Source organism: Phodopus roborovskii, unplaced genomic scaffold (genome assembly GCF_943737965.1).
Source record: "Phodopus roborovskii unplaced genomic scaffold, PHOROB, whole genome shotgun sequence".
Lineage (NCBI taxonomy): Eukaryota > Metazoa > Chordata > Mammalia > Rodentia > Cricetidae > Phodopus > Phodopus roborovskii.
The window spans coordinates 74,393-94,280 of NW_026125209.1; the positions used below are offsets into that span (position 1 = coordinate 74,393).

The following is a 19,888-nucleotide window of genomic DNA, read 5'->3' on the forward strand; positions in this document are numbered from 1 at the left end:
ACTGGAACTAGTTTAATGAGGAGAAACGCATGCCTTTTCCCAGTTTAAACACCCAGATCCTGGGGAAGGATGACATCCATCTTACCTCAATATAAGCTGTGTCATTATTTGCATCTTTGATGTGTGGAAACCAGTCCCTAGGAGGTTTAGAGAGGTGTTTTGATTCTGTGACAAACCATAGCAGCTTTGGCCAACCTTAGAAATAAATCATGAATTCCTTTTAAGTAAATAGAAACTACAAAACAGGTCTATAAAATTTCTTTTTGATTACACAGCTTGTTTTCAAACATCACTTCAGACTACATGGACTCTCTAGCATACCCATATGCTAAACTGAAGACAGTATCATCAAAAGGGTACTCAAGACACCACCAGTCACAGATGAGCTACACCTATTATCAAAATGTTGATCTAGAAAAATTTTAACCTGGACTCAATTGAACATTGTTTCACAATGAAGAGCCAGTTTATAGAATGAAAGATTGAAAGGGGAAGCAAATTCTCAGAGGCTCTGACATACCTTTGAACTGTGGGATCTCTCCTGTTGGGCTTTTTGGAAGTCCTTTGTGACAAGCATCGCTAGTCAAGGCAACAGTTACTCCACAGCTTCCAAGCAAGAAACCTATCTGTTGGCTCCCTGCATCCTGAAAAGTGATAAAAAACAACAACAACAAAAAAAAGAGTTCAGAATCTAAGACAAGCCAGCCAATGGTGGTGCATGCCTTTAATCCCAGCACTCATGAGGCAGAGGCAGGGAAATCTCTGTGAGTTTGAGGTCAGCCTGGTCTACAGAATGAGTTCCAGAACAGCTAGGGCTTCACAGAGAAACCCTGTCTCAAACAACAAAAATCTAAGACAAAACTGTACTCCTGGCCAAGGAACTGCCTCATCATCTAGGGTACATGGAAATGAACTGCCCTCCCCAAGACCCTTTTCTCCCATTTGTGTGCACAAATATATATGTGTAACAGAAAGAGAGAGAAGTGGAAGAGAGACAAGACTGAAAGACAGCACGAGAAAGCTCCTAAGTGTGAGCACACACATAAAAAATTTGGGTGGATAGGAAAGTGAAGAGAATTTGGGAGGGGTTATATATTCAATAAAAGTTGTAAATTAAAAAAAACAAAGACAGTGATCTTAAGGCTTCATTATCATGGAGAGAAATTATCTATAACATGAATACATAGCAAACTGATTTTTCACACAGTCACAGACTTGTTAGAACCAAGAGGAATCTTCATCCAGAAGGAGGATCACCTTTTTTATATAGTATACATCACATCTCAATGGAGTAACCAATGTACATTAAAATTGGCTATGGGTATAGGGCAATGACTCTGGAGACAGAAAGCCTAGGAAGGCACCAAGATGTCAGGACTAAATGTCACCTTTCAGTAGATGTCACAGATGGGGCTGTCCCAGACTGCAATAGCCATAGTAGCTGCCTCCCAATGTGAGTTTTACTGTCCCTGCTTCTCATGAAGACAGATGATTAAATAGCCTAGTCAACTAGATTCAACTTTTTTCCCATCAGCTCTACTACTATGTTGTTGGCTTGAAAAGCAAAATTAAGTCTCATAGTATCCAGCATTTCTAGAACTAAAAACATATCATGGTGTAGGATAGCTGAGGCTACTACACCCAGCTTGACCCTATGAACAACCTTCAGGAAGTCTGGCTTGTTGAATCTCCTGCCTGTCTCAGGAATAACTGGGGAAAGTAGAGTACTTTAGTATTCATCAGCATTAAGATTTCAAAGCTGTTTTCTGCTAAATGTTCAGATTATACTTTTCCTAATGTAAATTGAAAATCTGCTTACATGGATTTTTTTTTTTTTTTTTTTTGGTTCAGGGAGCAAAAGCCAACAAGCTAATTGTATAATTAAGACAACTCTGCAATGAGAGAGATGATATGGACTTTACTATACAGGGTCAGTCCCTATTTTGAACACTTGTTTTTGTGGAACTTTTTATTGTTGCAATATTGTTTTCAAGTAAAGTCAAAATTAAACACTACTCCTCAGATGGAGTGAAGCAGGCAGAAGAGGTAGGTTTTAGCATCAGCAAGTGGGCTGATGCTAAACTTATGAATGCCTTGCTGAGACAGGCAAACACCACAGCTGTCTCCCAGTGAGGAGTGACTGGGGTCAGAGTTACCCACAGCTACTTGCAGCATACTACAAACAATAGGGTATGACATGCTGACCTTGGGCCTAACACCAGGAGCCCAACCTTTCCTTTCTCCAAAATAGACCCCTAAAAGCTAGAAACATAATTAAGTAGAAAGAGCATTTAGTAGACATGTATGAATTCCTGGGGTATTCAATCCCAGTATGGATAAAATTTTTAAAAAGAGACAGTGCATGACAAAATGGGAGAGGAGACTGGCACAAGAAGGACAGCCCTGAAATATAAAAAAGAATAAAAACCATATGAAAGCAGGACCAAGATTTCAAGACTGTTGTCAGTATTAAATGTTGTCTCTAATTTTACCTCCTATTCTATAAACGTTCTTTTCCAGGCACTAGACATAGCTTCCTAAAAAGTCTGCCAAGTCATTCACAGTACCCTCAGGGTAGCAACAAACATACTATAGCCTGCTTCGCCTACATTCAACATTCAACCAAGATGGTGCATCAGACCACATCAAAACAAAAGGCAAAACAAGAACTTTGGGGTCCTCACAATCTCTGCTCCTGACCCAAGAAGAAGATAAACAGCTACAAATCCCCATAGCAGCAATGGCTTCCTATGGTCTACAAGGTCCCTGGAAAGGTATCTGCCTCCATCTGGCTGGAATAAAGGCTAAGCCAGGGAAATACCACATCTCAGGATGTGAAATGAGATAAATCCTCACAGATACATACTCTGACCTTGATATCATTTGCCAAATACTTTGCCCATATGAAAAATCATGGCTCTGACAGGCAGTCTCTTTCTCAATTCAGAGCAGATATGTAAACATACCACACTCTGAGAGGGAGGAGAGGCACAACTCCCACCCATCAATCCCTGGCAGTTCTATAACACTAAGGCCAGCAGATGATCATTCCCTTTACAATCAAAGTCTATAATTTTTCCCATTTAATAAAAGTCACACCAAACATGAATTCAAATATCTCTATTTCCAAAAATTTCTTCAACATAGAAAAGGCTACTTGATGTCATTGTTTATAAATAACTTGTATGTGGCCTCTGTAGCAGTAACTCCTCACACTATCATATCAAATTTTCATCAAAGGTTTATCAATTGTCTTTTTAACTCTGTCTATAATGGGAATGTTTAAGCACATACAAAGTCAGATAAGAAAAAGCATCCTCATGTATAGATCATTCAATGTTAATAATGATAAATTTTTAATCATGCTGGCCTCATCAATCATCCTCACTATACAAGTGTATATTCATAGGAAATGTTTACCAAGGAACTCAACATATAAGCATGAGCGTGCAATACACACACACACACACACACACACACACACACACACACGAGCTTATCCACCCATGTACAATATCTAGCACATGAATACACATAAGGGTCACACATGCTCAAATAAATACTTGTATGTCCACAAACATTAACGAACACTCACATACCATATCCAGGCATATAAGAAAGTGAATCAGGTGTTTGCCATGCTGTATAAATAATAACACTTCAGCTAGGGGTTACCCTTTCTGGAGCAGCTCTTCCTCACCCTAGCATGCAACTGCTCCTCATCTCTCCTAGCCTTCACCAACTCTACTATTTTCCCTCTATGTGGTTCAAGATTCCAAGTCTATCGAGTGCCTGTTTCAAAATGTCACTCTGTTTATATAAAGTTGTAAGCATATAAGACTTTGATTACTCCTTCCAGAGGTTTCATCTGAAATAGTATTGGAAACATCTGTTTTGTTTTGTTTTTTTTCCCAGACAGGGTTTCATTCAGTAGCCTACATTGACCTCATTGAGGGAAATCTGCCTGTTTCAGTATCCCTATTGCTATGATTACATTCAAGTGCCACATGCCCCCATTTGGAAACATTTACTAACACAAGCAACCAATCAACCATGATCAGAGCTCTCTGGAGAAAGCCAGATACCCTTGACAGCACACACAAAGGCTCAGGCAGCATAGATCCCAATGACTGTTACACGGCTGCTCAAGTTACAGCAGGAAGGGAATGACCAGGCCAGAACAGGCTGTTTCATTCTACACACACACACACACACACACACAGACACACACACACACACACAGACAGACAGAGTCAGATTCTTTATTCTGCCAGCCTGGCTGGGTCTGCACAGTAGCTATCACATTGTATACAGATCATCACACCTATGGATAATCTTTGGTCTTGAAGGACATCTTGGCTTAACTTACTTTTCAGGTTAGCAAACTCACTTGGTTGAAAGAAATGTGTACAGGTTCAGACACCATGAGAATAGTAACAGTCAATTTCCAAATGTACAATGGCATTCAAGTCCCACTGATAAGGTTATAGGTTGGCTTTCTCTTGTGCCCCTTCCTGTCCCTGTAAGTTGGATCACCAACTATTCTGTAAAAAAAAATGCCTAGGTGTTTCCCTTTTACTACTAGGATTAGAGGAAAAAAAAAAAAAAAAAAAAACTAAAGGCAAGTTGTTACTTAGGCATTAAACAAGTTTCAGGATTGAGAATGAGGAGTGTTCAATGAGGCCTTTACAGGAACTCTAATGGATGTTTGGACAAGAAGATACAAGAATTAGGCTCCACACACTGTTACCTACTCATACACATCTTATTCCACTTCCAATTGTCCTCAGGTAAGAACAGGCAGGTAAAATTAAGAAAAATACACACAGGCCAACAGGATACTATGTTCTACAGGCACAGGGCAGGAAAGAAAGTTCAGCAGCACTGTTAGAAAAATGCAAATTAAAACCACAGTGAGATTGTTTTAGACCTGTTGGAATAGTTTTTTATCAAACAGGTGAACAGTAAGAGGTGAGGGCAAGACTGTGAAGAAAAGTAAACCCACAGAAGCTGCTGACCTGAACAAGGGGAGCTCATGGACCCCCAGTCTGTTAGCTAGGACCCACCCAGAGCCCCTGATCATGGGTGTTAGTTAGGAGGACTGGGCAGTGTATGGGGCCTCAGTATTTATATCTATTATACAAATGGACTTTGGGAGCCCATTCCACATAGAGGGATACTCTCTCAGCCTAGACACATGGGGGAGGGCCTAGGCCCTGCTCCAAATGATATGACAGACTTTGAAGACTCCCCATGGAAGGCCACACCCTCCCAGGGGAGCAAAAAGGGGATTAGATCGGAGTTGGGGGGGCGGGAAGAATGGGAGGGTTCGGGAACTGGAATTGACATGTAAAACAAGTTTGTTTCTAATTTAAATTAAAAAATTTAAAACTACAAAAAATTTTTTTAAAAGTAAAAAGAAAAGTAAACCCTCAAGACTATTAGTGGTGCTGAAAACTACTATAGTGATCCTGGAAATGGTGTGGAGATTCCCAAAAACATTAACATCAGAGCTTGTACAGCTCTGGTGGCTATGACAGCAAATCATATTAGGGACTGGCAATTATGTTAGTGAGCAGTATATACAATATTAGCTTCTTATTGGTTCCACAGTAAGAATACATAATAAAGATAACAGCAAACTTAGTCATCTTAATTAAAGCGATATGACCAACCAGAGGTGAACCTGGAAATTGACGATATCAAGACAACTGAACACAAGGCAAGAACCACCACCCACAATCAAGACGAGTCATTGAGTGCTATCATGGACCTGGCTTTCTATGAATGATACTAAGGAATGGGAAAATAGATCGAGATAAGACAGTTCCATGTTGTACTGACAAATAAACTTACCTCTAAGAGATCTCACACCTGCAGGTGAGACATGCTGTATGTGTGAATAACTGCTCCCTTAATAGATGAAACAGATGAAAATCTGTTCTAAGTCTTAGAGACAATGATTACACATCACTGCACTTGGCACAGCAAAGATAAAAAAGTCATTTATAAAATGGTAGTCGGCACATTCTCACCCAGAACATTCAATTGCCACTGAGCCTGTCACTTCCCTATAAGTAGGATTAATGAACAAGGAATTCTTTACCTTTCTTGTGAGTGGCACTTCAATGGGGACAGGGACAACTTCAGCCAAAAGGCAACCATAGAAGGCCACCATGAAAGCAGCAGGGTCATTGTTAGGAAACACTAGTGCCACCTGGAGACAAGAATGACACAGAGCAGACACAACAGAACAATTTATCTTTCCACAGACAACAGCATGAAAATTCCAAAACTCCAACACAGTATAGTAAAGACCTATAAGACCAGTACTCAGGAGGCTGAGGAAGAAGGAGTGTAAGTTCAGGGCCATAGTGGGCTACCTAGCAAAAATACATTTCAAAGTGATGGATGATGAGAAAAAAAATTTTATGTAAAATGTATAGTAAGAAATACATTAATAAATGTTCCATGCTTTTTTTCCCAACTTACTCGGAAGAGAAACATTAACAGCTACAAACTATAGCACCATTACTAGACAATAGCTCATTTTATACTTTCCTCTTATCTTCTATAGCCATGTAATTTTTATATGCATAAAAAGTGTACATAATGTGTTCTTACTTTTTTCACTGATCTACATAAACAACTCCTTGCATTCTGATATGCAGTTTTCACAACTATAAAATTAATTATACATAATTAAATGCTTGTACAATTCTTTACTAGTACATTCTGATATACAGTTTTCACAACTATAAAATTAATTATACATAATTAAATGCTTGTATAATTCTTTACTAGGGAGATGGGCAAAAGCTTGAGATCTATACCTAGATAACACTTAATTCAGATCCTAAGGTTCTTCTGAGTTCTGGGATCTTAGGTATAATTCTGGCCTCTCTAAGCATTGGTTTCCATGTATGAAAAAAAGGAGCAATAATAGAAACTAGACATGATTGTCATGGTAAAGGTCAAATAACATAGGGTTTACAGAGTTCTGTGTAGAGCATGACATACCACATCATATGTATCTATAAATATGTACTACTAGTAATATTCACGTTACTAGTCCTGGCATAATTTCAACATCAGTCTCTTACATTGTACAATGCACATTTTCACTGCCAACTATTATAAGTATTTAACCAGTATTTGATTGTTCCTGGTCCTTCCTTGTTCATCCAACCTGCTCAGTTCAGCCAGTCTGAGAGTAGAATATTATAAACCACTACTGAATGAAGCTGGATGTAATTACTAAATAGATTTTTCCAACACTCCTTAACAACATGGCATATCTTAATGTTACACTTTTTCCTCTTATAGATTAATTTACATTTCCAAAATTTTTCCTTTCAGTGTCTTGTTATGATCCCTGGAATTTGTGTCTAATATATTTGAAACAAAGATTTCCTGATATATTTCCACATTTTGGTATATTTTGATGTTTTAAATGTGTTTCCTTTATATTCACAGGTAATAAATATTTGACTCAAATTCTCCATACTTTTTAAATGAATAGAGACTTAATTTTGGTGTTGACATATTTCTGAGAAATGTGTTTGGTTGTTTTATAATTATGGCAGTATCAGAGAATGTATTCATGCAGACTAAAATGACTACGACTTGATTAAGCAACATCTTCTGGGATGCATCCTACATGCAAACTGTCACTGGATATTAGTGTGTGGTACATGACTAAAGCACAGCCAATTTAATGTTTATCATACCCTAATGCTCTCTTAATGTTCCTTCCTACTTTCTGGTTTCAGAAAGCTCCTATATGGTACTTTTGTTTGTTCTGTTTTGTTTTTATAGGATCCCTACTATGTTCTTCAGGATGCCGCCTCTAATTTTAAACAAGCTCCTCTAGCATGTTGTGGCACCTTTAGTATTAATACTTTACAAACCAAAGTGGGTATATTTTCCCAGGCACATACATATAGTGATTTAGCACATCTGCATCATTTTTACAGTTTCTTATTCTGGAGTTTCAAATGGGTTCTTTAAAAAATGTTCTAAATAGACCTTATTAATTTTGGTAAGAACATTTAAATAAGCTAAACAGGCTAGCATAAAAGGATTGTGATGGTAGTAATGAAAGCAGGAGTTATTGGTTAATGAATAACCCTATTGGCCTATAGGGAAACAAGATAGGTGGGACTAGGAGACAAGGAGGATTCTGGGAGATGTAGTAGAGAGGATTCAAAATGTAGGTCCGCAAGAGGAGTAAGAGGTCCAGACCCTCTCTCTGGAAAGATAAGACCATTATGAAACACTTAGATTGGTAGAAATGAGTTAATATTTAAGACAGAGCTAGCCAATAAGAAATCCTAGTAACAGGGCAACAGCTTTATAACTAATACATTGTCTCTCTGTATTATTTGGGACTGAAGTGGATGTGGGACCAGGCTGGCAGGAAAGTGCTTGTAACAGAGCTGTATATCTTAAATTTGGTCATGCTGGCTATTTAACAATATAGGATGGTTGGTGGAAAAATTAAGTTCTAGAATACATGATTTCTTTTCTACATGCTATAAAACCAGCTAGATGAACAAGTTGGAAAAGGAATAAGACTTATTTGTGTGTGTAAGCATATTAACAAAAACCAATTCTTTGAGACTGAGGTGTTCCGTGTATCTGCTTTTATCTGAGGAAGTCTGTGTGTATGGAGAAACGTATTTTCAGATGGTTGAGGCTCATGAAGCAACAAGAAACAATTATAAGTTTATAATGTTCTCAGGTGACTACTGCCTCATGATTTCTTCCCACAAAGCAGGCCAAGAAGTCTAAGGAAACTGATCAAAGCATTAAAACACACAAAACTTCCCAAAATTATGAATGTTTATCTTTCATATCCAATCTTACTCTGCTAAGGAAGAACAGGCTGAATCCTTGGATTGTGAGACAGAAGTTATCTAATTATTTGAACCTCACTTACCCTGTCTCCAGGCCGTACCATAGGTTCTTGTTTTGTACCTAATTTATGTAGAATGTTGTAAGCAACCTTCATACTTCTTGTCCACAGTTTACCTGTTAATATAAAGAATGAACACACATGCAACTTTAACAACATACACTTACATTTTCAGTTATACACAACTGTAAATATTAAACCAGGGAACATTTTATAGGCAAACACATACATCTATTTTGCTCAGTATATGTGGTTGGAAATATCTGTCATGTAGGAGACTATTGACAAAAAGGAAGACAGGAAACAAGACTATAAAACTGAAAGCTACTACTCAGAAGTAGTAGAGATTTTAAAAACAGAAGAGAGACAAGGGTAGGAGGGAAGAGGAAGAAAGAGAAAGAGGAGAGAGGGAGAGGGGAGAAGAAAAAGAGAAAAAGCAGGAGAGGGAGGGAAGGAGAGAGGAAAGGAGAAGGATTGAATTCCTTAATTTTTGCCAGTTTTGCCAGTCTTATGATTGGCCTATGACAGGGAAGGAGTTGTAGGACATGAAACCATAAGTTTCTTATTAATAGTATACAGCCATAGGAATGTGAGGGATGAGGGTCTTGAAAATTCCTCTCTCACAAACTTTGCCCAAAGATTTTTGTTGTTTTCATTTTAAGCCTTCAACTTAAATTCTCAGAATCAAGAAGGAAAATAAGTGCTAATCCTGACACATTGCCAGAGATCATGAGAGCAAGGCCTTAACACCCTTAACTCCTCCAAGTATATGACACACTTACTGAAAGCTATAGAAATGTTTAAAAGTTTGCCAAATTTCTTCTGGATTAAGAATGGGGGCTAGAAGTGCCAGTGAGAGGTTATAAATCTCTATTAGTGACCTATTAATGTGTCCTGTCTTAGGTAACTGTAATGAACACAAACTGTAAAAATGCCTCTAACTAGTCATTCAAAACCTGATCCCCTGCAAATTGTAAACTTCTCAGAATGAACATTTTCTAATCTCAGGATTTAGAGATTTTGGAAGAGGAATCTAGCCACTTAAAAATTATGATAAATGTCATTTATCATTTTTAAAATTATGAACTCTGAGAAAAAATTCTCAAGTATAATATAAGTGTAATTTTTTTTCTTTTCCTAAAGTTTCTACAAGTTTTATTTAAGAACAAAACCAAGCTCTGAAGGAACTTTGCCTTTCATGCCTTACTCCTGTGCCAGTACATTTCCAGGTAATCATGAGTAGTATAAGGTGGAATAAAAGTGACTTCAAATCTAAGGAGAGTTCTTGCATACATTTTATAGCACAGTCTAAGATACTCAACTATTAACAGCTTTCAAAATAAATCAAGATTCAAGTTAATACATTATATATTATATATATTATATATATAATAATATAATACAGATCAATCTAATTATGTCTCAATATAGTCAATGTCTAGTTTTCCTCTTGTAAATAGAAATGATTTTAATTTATAACACAGTTTTAATTTAAAAAATGATTTAAATTTATTTCCCATTAGAACTACATATACTTAAATTAATTTTGCTATTATTTACCATTCATAGGATTCATCTACTTGTCTGCTTCTCAGTGGATAATGAGCAAGAAGAATGTTTTATCTTCCATTGTCCATTGTCTTGATTCTCAGTACATGCTAGCCATTTTTTTGGGGGGGGTCATTTATGTCATAGGCAAACACCAATCAACTCCACAATCAAGGTATGCAAGTTAATATAACTATTAAGTATTTCATTACTATATGTTAAGGTTTAATTCATGATCACTTCCTCACCTGAACCCCCTAGGTCTTTAAAGTCATTTGATATCTTATTTGGGGAGTATACATCTCTATCACTAACCATCAGTTCATAAGAAACAACAGAGTGAATTGTTTTTTTCCCATAAATACTTTAAGGCTTCAGACTTTTTTGCTTACTGTAAACAAAACTAGGGAAGTATTCTAGCTGAATAATTACATTTTGTTAACACTGAATAAAATAAAAAGTAACGTGTTATAAATAAACCAATCAATTAAAACCATTACACTTTGTTAATGATTCAACTTCATTTTCAGCTGTGATTCTTAGACGTTGGCATCATTACACACACACAATCCAGTTTTACATCTTCTAGTTTTCAGAGAAAAGGCAATTGAGTAAGCACAGTTGATAGTATAATCAATGACAAGAGATACTTCCAGAGTGGGTGACAAGGACTATTGTCTTTAGTTTCTCTTAGATTTAAGTGAAATCTAGGCTACTCTGCAGACAATGTAACTGCAGAGAAAGGAGACAGTTATGCAGGGATAATACAATTATCAGAAGAATATTACATCTATAAAACCGGGGCAATAATTGGAGAGACTTATCATTTAACAACTTATAATAAATGGCAGAAAGACCTGTAATTCAGGCAGCTAAAACCCTGCCATACTTGAAGTAACTCAGTTACTCCAGAGCTATTGTAGTTCTACCCCTGCATGGGGAGCTATTGACAACAGAATCTACTGGGGAGGAAGAGTCAATTTTCTTCAGGAAAGCAAGCCTGAAGCCTACCCATGCCCCCAATAGATGGTCCTATAGTCACACATATACAGAGAGCACTAAATGGACTCAGTGGGTATTAGGAGGAAAAAAAAAATGAGCACATTAGGTTGTAAGTGAAAAGAGATGGTGGAGATAGGGGAGTAATTGAAAGGGAAAGAATGGGAAATGGATTTCATCAAATATACCACACGTGTATAGATGTTAAATATTTTAAAAACAAAACAGATAAACAGGAACATTTATGTGGTAGAAAAGAAAAATTTATTTACAGGTATCCTAACAAAACAAGAGGAAGTAGATGAAGCCTGTTTTCTACCAAGTGAGAATGAAAAAGGAAATACTGTGCAGTATGGTTATTTTTATTACTAAAGGTTGCAGTAGCCCATGGGTACTGCTTAGTATGCTTCCTATTTCTACTGCAATGTGAAGTCTTAAGTATAAGATATTTTAAAGGTTTACTCTATCTACATTTTCTACCAAACATTCAAAATTTCCCAGCTAAAAATTCTGCTGTCTCAGGACTTTACATGGAATTAAATTTGAGATCTGAAGGGATATTTGAAGATGTTAAGTACTATGGAACTTCAATTATATCAATTTTCTCAGGCATTAAATCAACTGAAATTCAAGGAGCCTTGTTTTCCTTGAATTTTCTCGGAAATAACAAATCTTCAGTTCATTTATTTTTGTTTCCCACAGAGATAGCATTCATGTATAGTATTCACTGTCTCAGTGAAGATTTTCATTTATGTACTGATACAGTGTAAGCTATATTTGAAAATATCGTATTTTCTAATGTTTTCTTAGAAACAAGCAAAATTAAAGTGAACCATAACACATTACTGACAAATTATATCAAAATACAGAACATAAGAGGCTTACAAGCATGAATTGGAACATTTTGGTACAGGTATGATGCATATGTAAAAATATGTATCCCTTGAAGCAACAATCTGTTTCTTGTATTTCAAACTTACTATAGCCTTTCCAGCAAGGCAAAGAGGCAAGCACTAGCTTCCTGAATAAGCAGTTAACAGAGAGGGGCTGCAGTTTTACTCTTATGATAATCCTCTTAAGAAATACGTTTTGTTCAACTTGGAGTTCCAAAGCCAGAGTAATGCACCATTTCACAGAACAAACTTAATCTACCTCAGTGCATGCTTGCAGGTCACTAAAATGCACACAACTTCAGGGACAAACACAAAGGTTGGTGCTGGGTTCCCCGACACAAAGACAGGCAAGTGTTGGAGTCATTAGCTTTAAAACAGCAGTGACTCCAAGTACACAATTAGCTTTCAGAATTAATTTGAGCAGACATGAGGGTCACACAGAAAAAGTCTTCTCTTTTTGATTAATAAAACCTTTCTCTGAGTGCATACTTTAAAAACAACAACAAAAGTTTTATGCTCTATCTATTTTAAAGGTCCAAATGTAGCCACAAATACAGACCATAAAAAATAGACTGACAAATCCAACATACTTCTAAGCCCAAATCTCATTTTGGTACATGGAATGCAGAGGTACCTCTGGGGTGCCACCCTCAAAATGTTGGGTTCTACTTAGTTATATTACTTGCAGAACATCTGGCTATTAACCTTGGTGGCTAATTTAAAGCTGAAGCTCTTTCCTCATAATTATCCAAAGTGTTTGCAATATAGACACAAAGCCAGTTCTTTTTTTTTTTTTTTTTTTTAAAGCACCATCAAATGTCATGCATGCAGATGTAAAATGAGCCATATATTCTTGTAGCCATGAAGCTTAAAAACTGAAGCCAGGAGTATGAAAATAACCGTAATCTGTTTTCTCCATGATGATGGAACTATGAGAAAGGCCCCTCTCCAGCACAGCTGGCCATGAGCAAAATTTTAGTCTGCATTAAGTATACTGTGGAAAGAATTAAGTGAAGCCTGTTCCTCTAACTTTTTGCAATGTGTATCCAGATTTTGCTGCTTCTGAGTGATAGATGTCAATGTGGAGCCAGTCATAAATAATCATAAATACTAGAAGCCTGAATGCTGATATAATTATCTGAAATCTGAAATGCTGAAATCCCCAAGGGACAAATCCTAAAAACAATTCTCACTGAGAGAGTATGGAAAGACTTTGTAAGAGGGACAGAATAGTAGCAAGGTCTGGGTAGGGGGTTATTGTCTCTACTTACATGAAGGATGATATCATGTTATGTAGAAGAAATACCTAGAACTCTGGTCAAACACCATCTTGGATATGTCTGTGAGGTGGTCCAAAGATCAGTGTGGGTCTAAATGGATCATTTAGGGATGCTCACCCTTAATATTGACTGATAATCATTTAACCAGTCAGGAGACCAGAAAAAACAGAGGCAAGTGAACTGCTCTTTCTCTGAGAATTACAAAGTTTTTCTTTGCTGCACCAGAGATCAGAACACTAAGCATGGGCAGAGGAGTTAGCTCATTGACAGTATGTGTTCCTGACATGCACAAAGTCCTGAGTTCAACCTCTACCAGTGCAAAAACAAAGGCATAAAACAAGCACAAGACAAAAATCAGCAGCCTCTAGATTCAACAACCCACAATACACCATTAGCTTCCTCAGAGTCAGCAGACTTTTAGCTTCCTACTATTTTAAAATGTCAGCATTACAATGCTGTGTCTTTTATTGTATTGTTCCCATTCCAACATTGGAGGTACAAATGATACAGACTTTCAGACAGCTCTAACTCATTTTAGTCTCTGTGAAGGTACCTGAGATATCGCCTTTCAGTATCAATATTGTTTGAATATGTAAATGCACTGAAATTTCCTCAAATTAATGATTGCCCTCATTATGCACTTGTAGTCTTCTAGGATAACACTTTCCAAGATTCCAAATGTTTTTTGATTAGCTATGTCAGAAGACTTGGACTATCCATCAATGCATTACAGAGGACCACAGTTATAAAGCTGGATTATGTAATCGCCAACATGATACACATGTAGACATTTGCTTTCTGACTTGGTTCTTTATGGATGAAGTGTATCTGCTTGTAATTCTATTTTTAAAATTAATTTTTGTTTAAATTAAAAACAATCTTATTTTACATACCAATCCCAGTTCCCTCTCCCTCCTGCCCTCCCATTTACCCCACCAAACTTCCTATCCCCCATCCACTCCTTAGGAAAGGTGAGGCCTCCCATGGGGATATCATCAAAGTCTGTTACATCATTTGGGGCAGGACCTAGGCCCTCCCCTGCGTATCTAGGCTGAGAGAGTATCCCTCCATAGGAAATGGGCTCCCAAAGCCCATTCATGCACTATGAATAAACAGTGGTTCCACTGCCAGAGGCACTATAGACTTCCCAGGATCCCAAATGACACCCATGTTCAGGGGGCCTGGTTCAGTCGTATGCTGGTTCCCCAGTTGTCAAAATGGGGTTAATGAGCTCCCTGTTGTTCAAGTCAGCTGTTTCTGTGGATTTCCCCAGCATGATCTGGACCATTTGCTCATCACTCCTCCTTTATTACAACTGGATTCCAGGAGTTTGACTCAGTGTTTAGCTGGGAATCTCTGCTTCTGTTTGCATGAGTTACTAGATGAATGAAGTCTCTGATGGCATTTAAAGTAGTCATCAATCTCAGGATAGGGGAAGGGCATTTAAGGTAGCCTCTTTATTATTGCTTAGATTCTTGTTGGCATCATCCTTGTGGATCCCTGGAGATTTCCCTAGTGCCAGATTTCTTGTTACTGCTTGTAATTCTTAAAGCTATATGACTTGTATAAATAAATCTGAATATTTACCTTAGCAAAAATTTCTGTATTCTTAATATATTATTATAGAAGTATTATGTCAACATTTTCATACCTTCCTTATATAAATCTCCCATTAAAAATGTACATGAAGCACTTGCCCCTGGCCAATCATGCAATCTAGAGTCTGCTGACATTGCTGTGCTAGTATCTTTCCTTCCCCCACTCCTCTCAGAGAAGAGGTGAGCTTGGGCCCATCTCAGGCCTGACTTCCACTCTCCCTCTTTGGGATCTCCTGGCCTGGGGACTGAGGGTAGGTAGACTTGCTCCCAGCAGATCAAGCCATCCAGAGTCTACTGACATCACAATGTTAGCGCCTCTACAACCTACCCAGAGAGGGAGTCCCTCAGACCTGCCTGTACCCATCATGAGACCACTGCAGTATTGGACCTTCTTGAACCCACCGGAAGAGAACATTGAACCCACCAGGAAAGGAAGAGACCCCACCTGCACCAACTGGAAGAAGGGATGGGAAGATTACAATATAAGAACACATTCAACAACAGAAAAACCAGTATGACACCACCAGAGTCTGGGGACTCTATACCTGCAAATCTGAACATTCCAACACAGATGAAGCAGAAGAGAATGACCTTAAAAACAACTTAATGAAAAGAGGAAATGAGAAAATAAATTGCAAGAAACAATTCAAATAGTGCAATGTTTGACAACTGACAAAAAAAAGACACACACACACACACACACACACACACCCACACACACACACACCCCACACACAAAAAAAAATTGATCAAAAACTACAGATGCAAGCATAACCAACAGAATACAAGGGATAGAAGAGACAATCTCTGGCACTGAAGATGCACTAGGAGAAATAGATTCATCAACCAAAGAAAATCTTAAGTCCAACAAATCCCTAACACAAAATATTCAGAAAATAAGGGACACTGGGAAAAGGCCAAATCTAAGAATAATAGGTATGGATGAAGGTGAAGAAACCCAACTCAAAGGTGCAGAAAATATACTCAACAAAATCATAGAAGAAAACTTTCCCAACATAAAGAATGGCATGCCAATGAAAGTACAAGAAGCTTAAAGAACACCAAATAGAGTGGACCACAAATAACTCCCCTCAACACATAATAATCAAAATACCAAACATACAGATAAAGAAAGAATATTAAGATCAGCAAAGGAAAAAGGCCAAGTAACATATAAAGGCAAACCTATCAGAATTACACCTGACTTCTCCATGGAAACTCTGAAAGCCAAAAGGTCCTAATTCTACCAACACTAAGAGACCACGTATGCCAGACCAGACTACTATACCTTGCAAAGCTTTCAATCACTATAGATGGAGAAAATAAGATATTCCATGACAATTCCAGATTTAAAATATACTTATCCACTAAACCAGCCCTACAGAAAGTTGTTGGGGGAAAACAACACAAAACTTACAAAAACATAGGCAATTCATAATCCCACTTTACCAAAAGCCAAAAGAAAAAGCAGGGTAAATCTACTCACAATACCACCACCAACAACAAATACAAAACAAAGAAAAATTAACAATCAATGGCACCCAAAAAAAAAGAAGAAAGAAAAAGAAAAAAAAAATTAAAACAAAACAAAACAAGCCCAGAGATCCGCCTATCTCAGGCCCAGAGATCCGCCTATCTCAGCGGGTCCACTTGGAGTTCCTGCAGGCAAGATCCTTGACCCCCAAATCCGGGCCCCTGCAAAAGAACGAGGTCTCAGCTGGAGAGCGCCAGTTTCCAGTGAGATCCCACTACCCTGCAAAACCTTCTCAAGTTCCAGCCCAGCCCTCGTCCTCTTCTGCCGGCTATTGGCCAGAGGTGAGTCTGGGCCCAATCGGGGCTGCCTGTCCCCTTCAACCTCTTTACCCCCCTCCCCCGCCTGAACTCCCTGGATTGGCCCCTGATCCTGCTGCTCCTGTCTCCGGTCCCCTTTGAGAGCACCCTTGGAGCTCTGATACACCCCCCACCCATCCCAACCTCCAGCCTACCCCCCCACCCTGTGCCCTACCCCACCTACGGTCCTGCCGCTCTGGTTGAGCACTGGGACAGAGGGTGGAGCCAACAGTCCACCCTACTTCGGAGACCTCTCGGAGCAACTCCGAACAAAGGAGACCTGACTATCCATGTGGGACCACCTGTAATTTCCACCGGCTTGGTCCCTGACCCCGCCTCCAGTCCTCTGCTGGAGTCCCAGGCCCTCCCAGAGATCCGCCTATCTCTGTGGGTCCACTTGGAGTTCCTGCAGGCAAGATCCTTGACCCCCAAATCCGGGCCCTGCCAAAGAACGAGGTCTCAGCTGGAGAGCGCCGGTTTCCAGTGAGATCCCACTACCCTGCAAAACCTTCTCAAGTTCCAGTCCAGCCCTCGCCCTCTTCTCCCGGCTATTGGCCAGAGAGAAGCCTCCTAGAGAGCTTGGACCACACAGAGATACAGACATTGAATCTTTGATCCACATAAGCCCATCTGGGAAGGACCATAGAGAGAGGGAAGAGACACCACCAACACCTACAGGAAGAAACTATGGGAAGAAGGCAATACAAGAGAACACCTAACAACAGAAAGACAAACATGACACCACCAGAATCTAGGGAATCTACACCAACTAGAATGGAACACAACAACAAAGCAGAGGAAGCAGAAGGGTATGACTTAAAAATCACCATCATAAAAATGATAGGGGCCCTCAAAGAAGATATGGGAAAACCCCTTAAAAAAATAGAGGAAAAAAAAAAAAAAAAAAGGGAAAGAAATAAATAAATTTTTAAGAAAAGAACAGAAAGAGAAAAAAAATAATTAATCTGGTGGAGGGAAAGGTTTTTAAATTTAAAAAGCGAAATTGAGAAAATAAAGGCAACACAAATGGAAGGAAAGCTGGAAATTGAAAAGCTGGGCAAAAAATCGGAAACCACGGACACAAGCATAACCAATAGAATTCAAGAGATGGAAGAGAGAATCTCAGGCGCAGAAGATAAACTAGAAGAAATAGATTCATCGACCAAAGAAAACCATAAATCCAACAAATCCTTAACACACAATATCCAGGAAATGTGGGACACCATGAAAAGGCCAAACCTAAGAATAATAGGCATAGAGGAAGGTGAGGAAGCCCAGCTCAAAGGTGCTGAAAACATATTCAACAAAATCATCGAGGAAAACTTTCCAAATCTGAAGAAGGACATGCCCATGAAAGTACAAGAAGCATACTGAACCCCAAATAGGCTGGACCAAAGAAAAAAGACCCCTCGACATATAATAATCAAAACACCTAGCATACAGAATAAAGAAAAAATATTAAGAGCAGCGAAGGAAAAAGGACAGGTAACATATAAAGGCAGACCTATCAAAATTACAACTGACTTCTCCATGGAAACCCTCAAGGCCAGAAGGTCCTGGATAGATGTTCTAAAAGTATTAAGAGAACACGGATGCCAGCCTAGGCTACTATATCCAGCAAAACTCTCAGTCAATATAGATGGAGAGAACAAGATATTCAATGACAAAACCAGATTTTCCCAATATGTATCTACAAATCCAGCCCTACAGAAAGTATTGGAAGGAAAATTCCAACCCAAGGAAGGTAACTACGCCCACAAAAATGTAGGCAACAGATAATCCAACTACACCAGAAACCTAGGGTGAAGCAGAACAAATATATTCACAATACCACTGCCAACAACAAACCTAAATCAAACAACCATCAACAATCAATGGTCCTTACTCACCCTCAACATTAATGGTCTTAACTCACCTATAAAAAGACACAGATTAACAGAATGGATACGAAGACAGAATCCATCCTTCTGCTGCATACAAGAAACACATCTTAGCTCCAAAGATAGACATTACCTCAGGGTAAAGGGTTGGGAAAAGATTTTCCAATCAAATGGAAATAAGAAGCAAGCAGGCGTAGCTATCCTAATATCTAACAAGCTAGACTTCAAACCAAAACTAGTCAAAAGAGATGAAGATGGTCATTTCATATTCATCTCAGGAGAAATCCATCAACACAAAGTCTCAATTCTGAACATCTATGCCCCTAATACAAAGCCACCCACATTCGTAAAAGAAACACTACTAAAACTCAAAGCTCATATAAAACCTCACACACTTATAGTGGGAGACTTCAATACACCACTCTCAACACTAGACAGGACCACAAATCAGAAACTCAACAAAGAAACAAAAGAATTAACAGAAGTTATGTCTCAACTGGGGCTAACAGACATCTATAGAACATTCCATCCAAAGACAAAAGAATATACCTTCTTCTCTGCTCCACATGGAACCTTCTCTAAAATCGACCACATACTAGGAGACATAACAAACCTCAACAGATACAAGAGAATAGAAATAGTCCCCTGTATCTTATCGGACCACCATGCTTTAAAATTGGAATTCAACAACAATACAAATAGCAGAAAACCTGCAAACTCATGGAAACTGAACAATGTGCAATTGCACCACTCCTGGGTCAAAGAAGAAATAAAGAAAGAAATTAAAGACTTTCTAATATTCAACGAGAATGAGGATACAACATACCCGAACTTATGGGACACCTTGAAAGCAGTGCTACGAGGGAAGTTCATTGCACTAAGTGCCCATATGAAGAAAACAGAGGACAGTCACATAAATGAATTAACAGCGCAACTGAAAACC

At 38.5% G+C, this 19,888-nt stretch overlaps 1 protein-coding gene across 1 annotated transcript in view; it reads right to left on the minus strand.

Annotated features, from left to right (window-relative positions):
* Window positions 1-19,888, minus strand: part of LOC127226979 (disco-interacting protein 2 homolog C-like) — a gene marked incomplete at both ends in the record, with an annotated part of 134,876 nt that overhangs the window by 65,328 nt on the left and 49,660 nt on the right. The window contains 4 exon segments of the mRNA XM_051191183.1: window positions 86-195; window positions 521-644; window positions 6,107-6,217; window positions 8,942-9,033. Of these exon segments, the coding sequence (XP_051047140.1) occupies window positions 86-195; window positions 521-644; window positions 6,107-6,217; window positions 8,942-9,033 (437 nt within the window).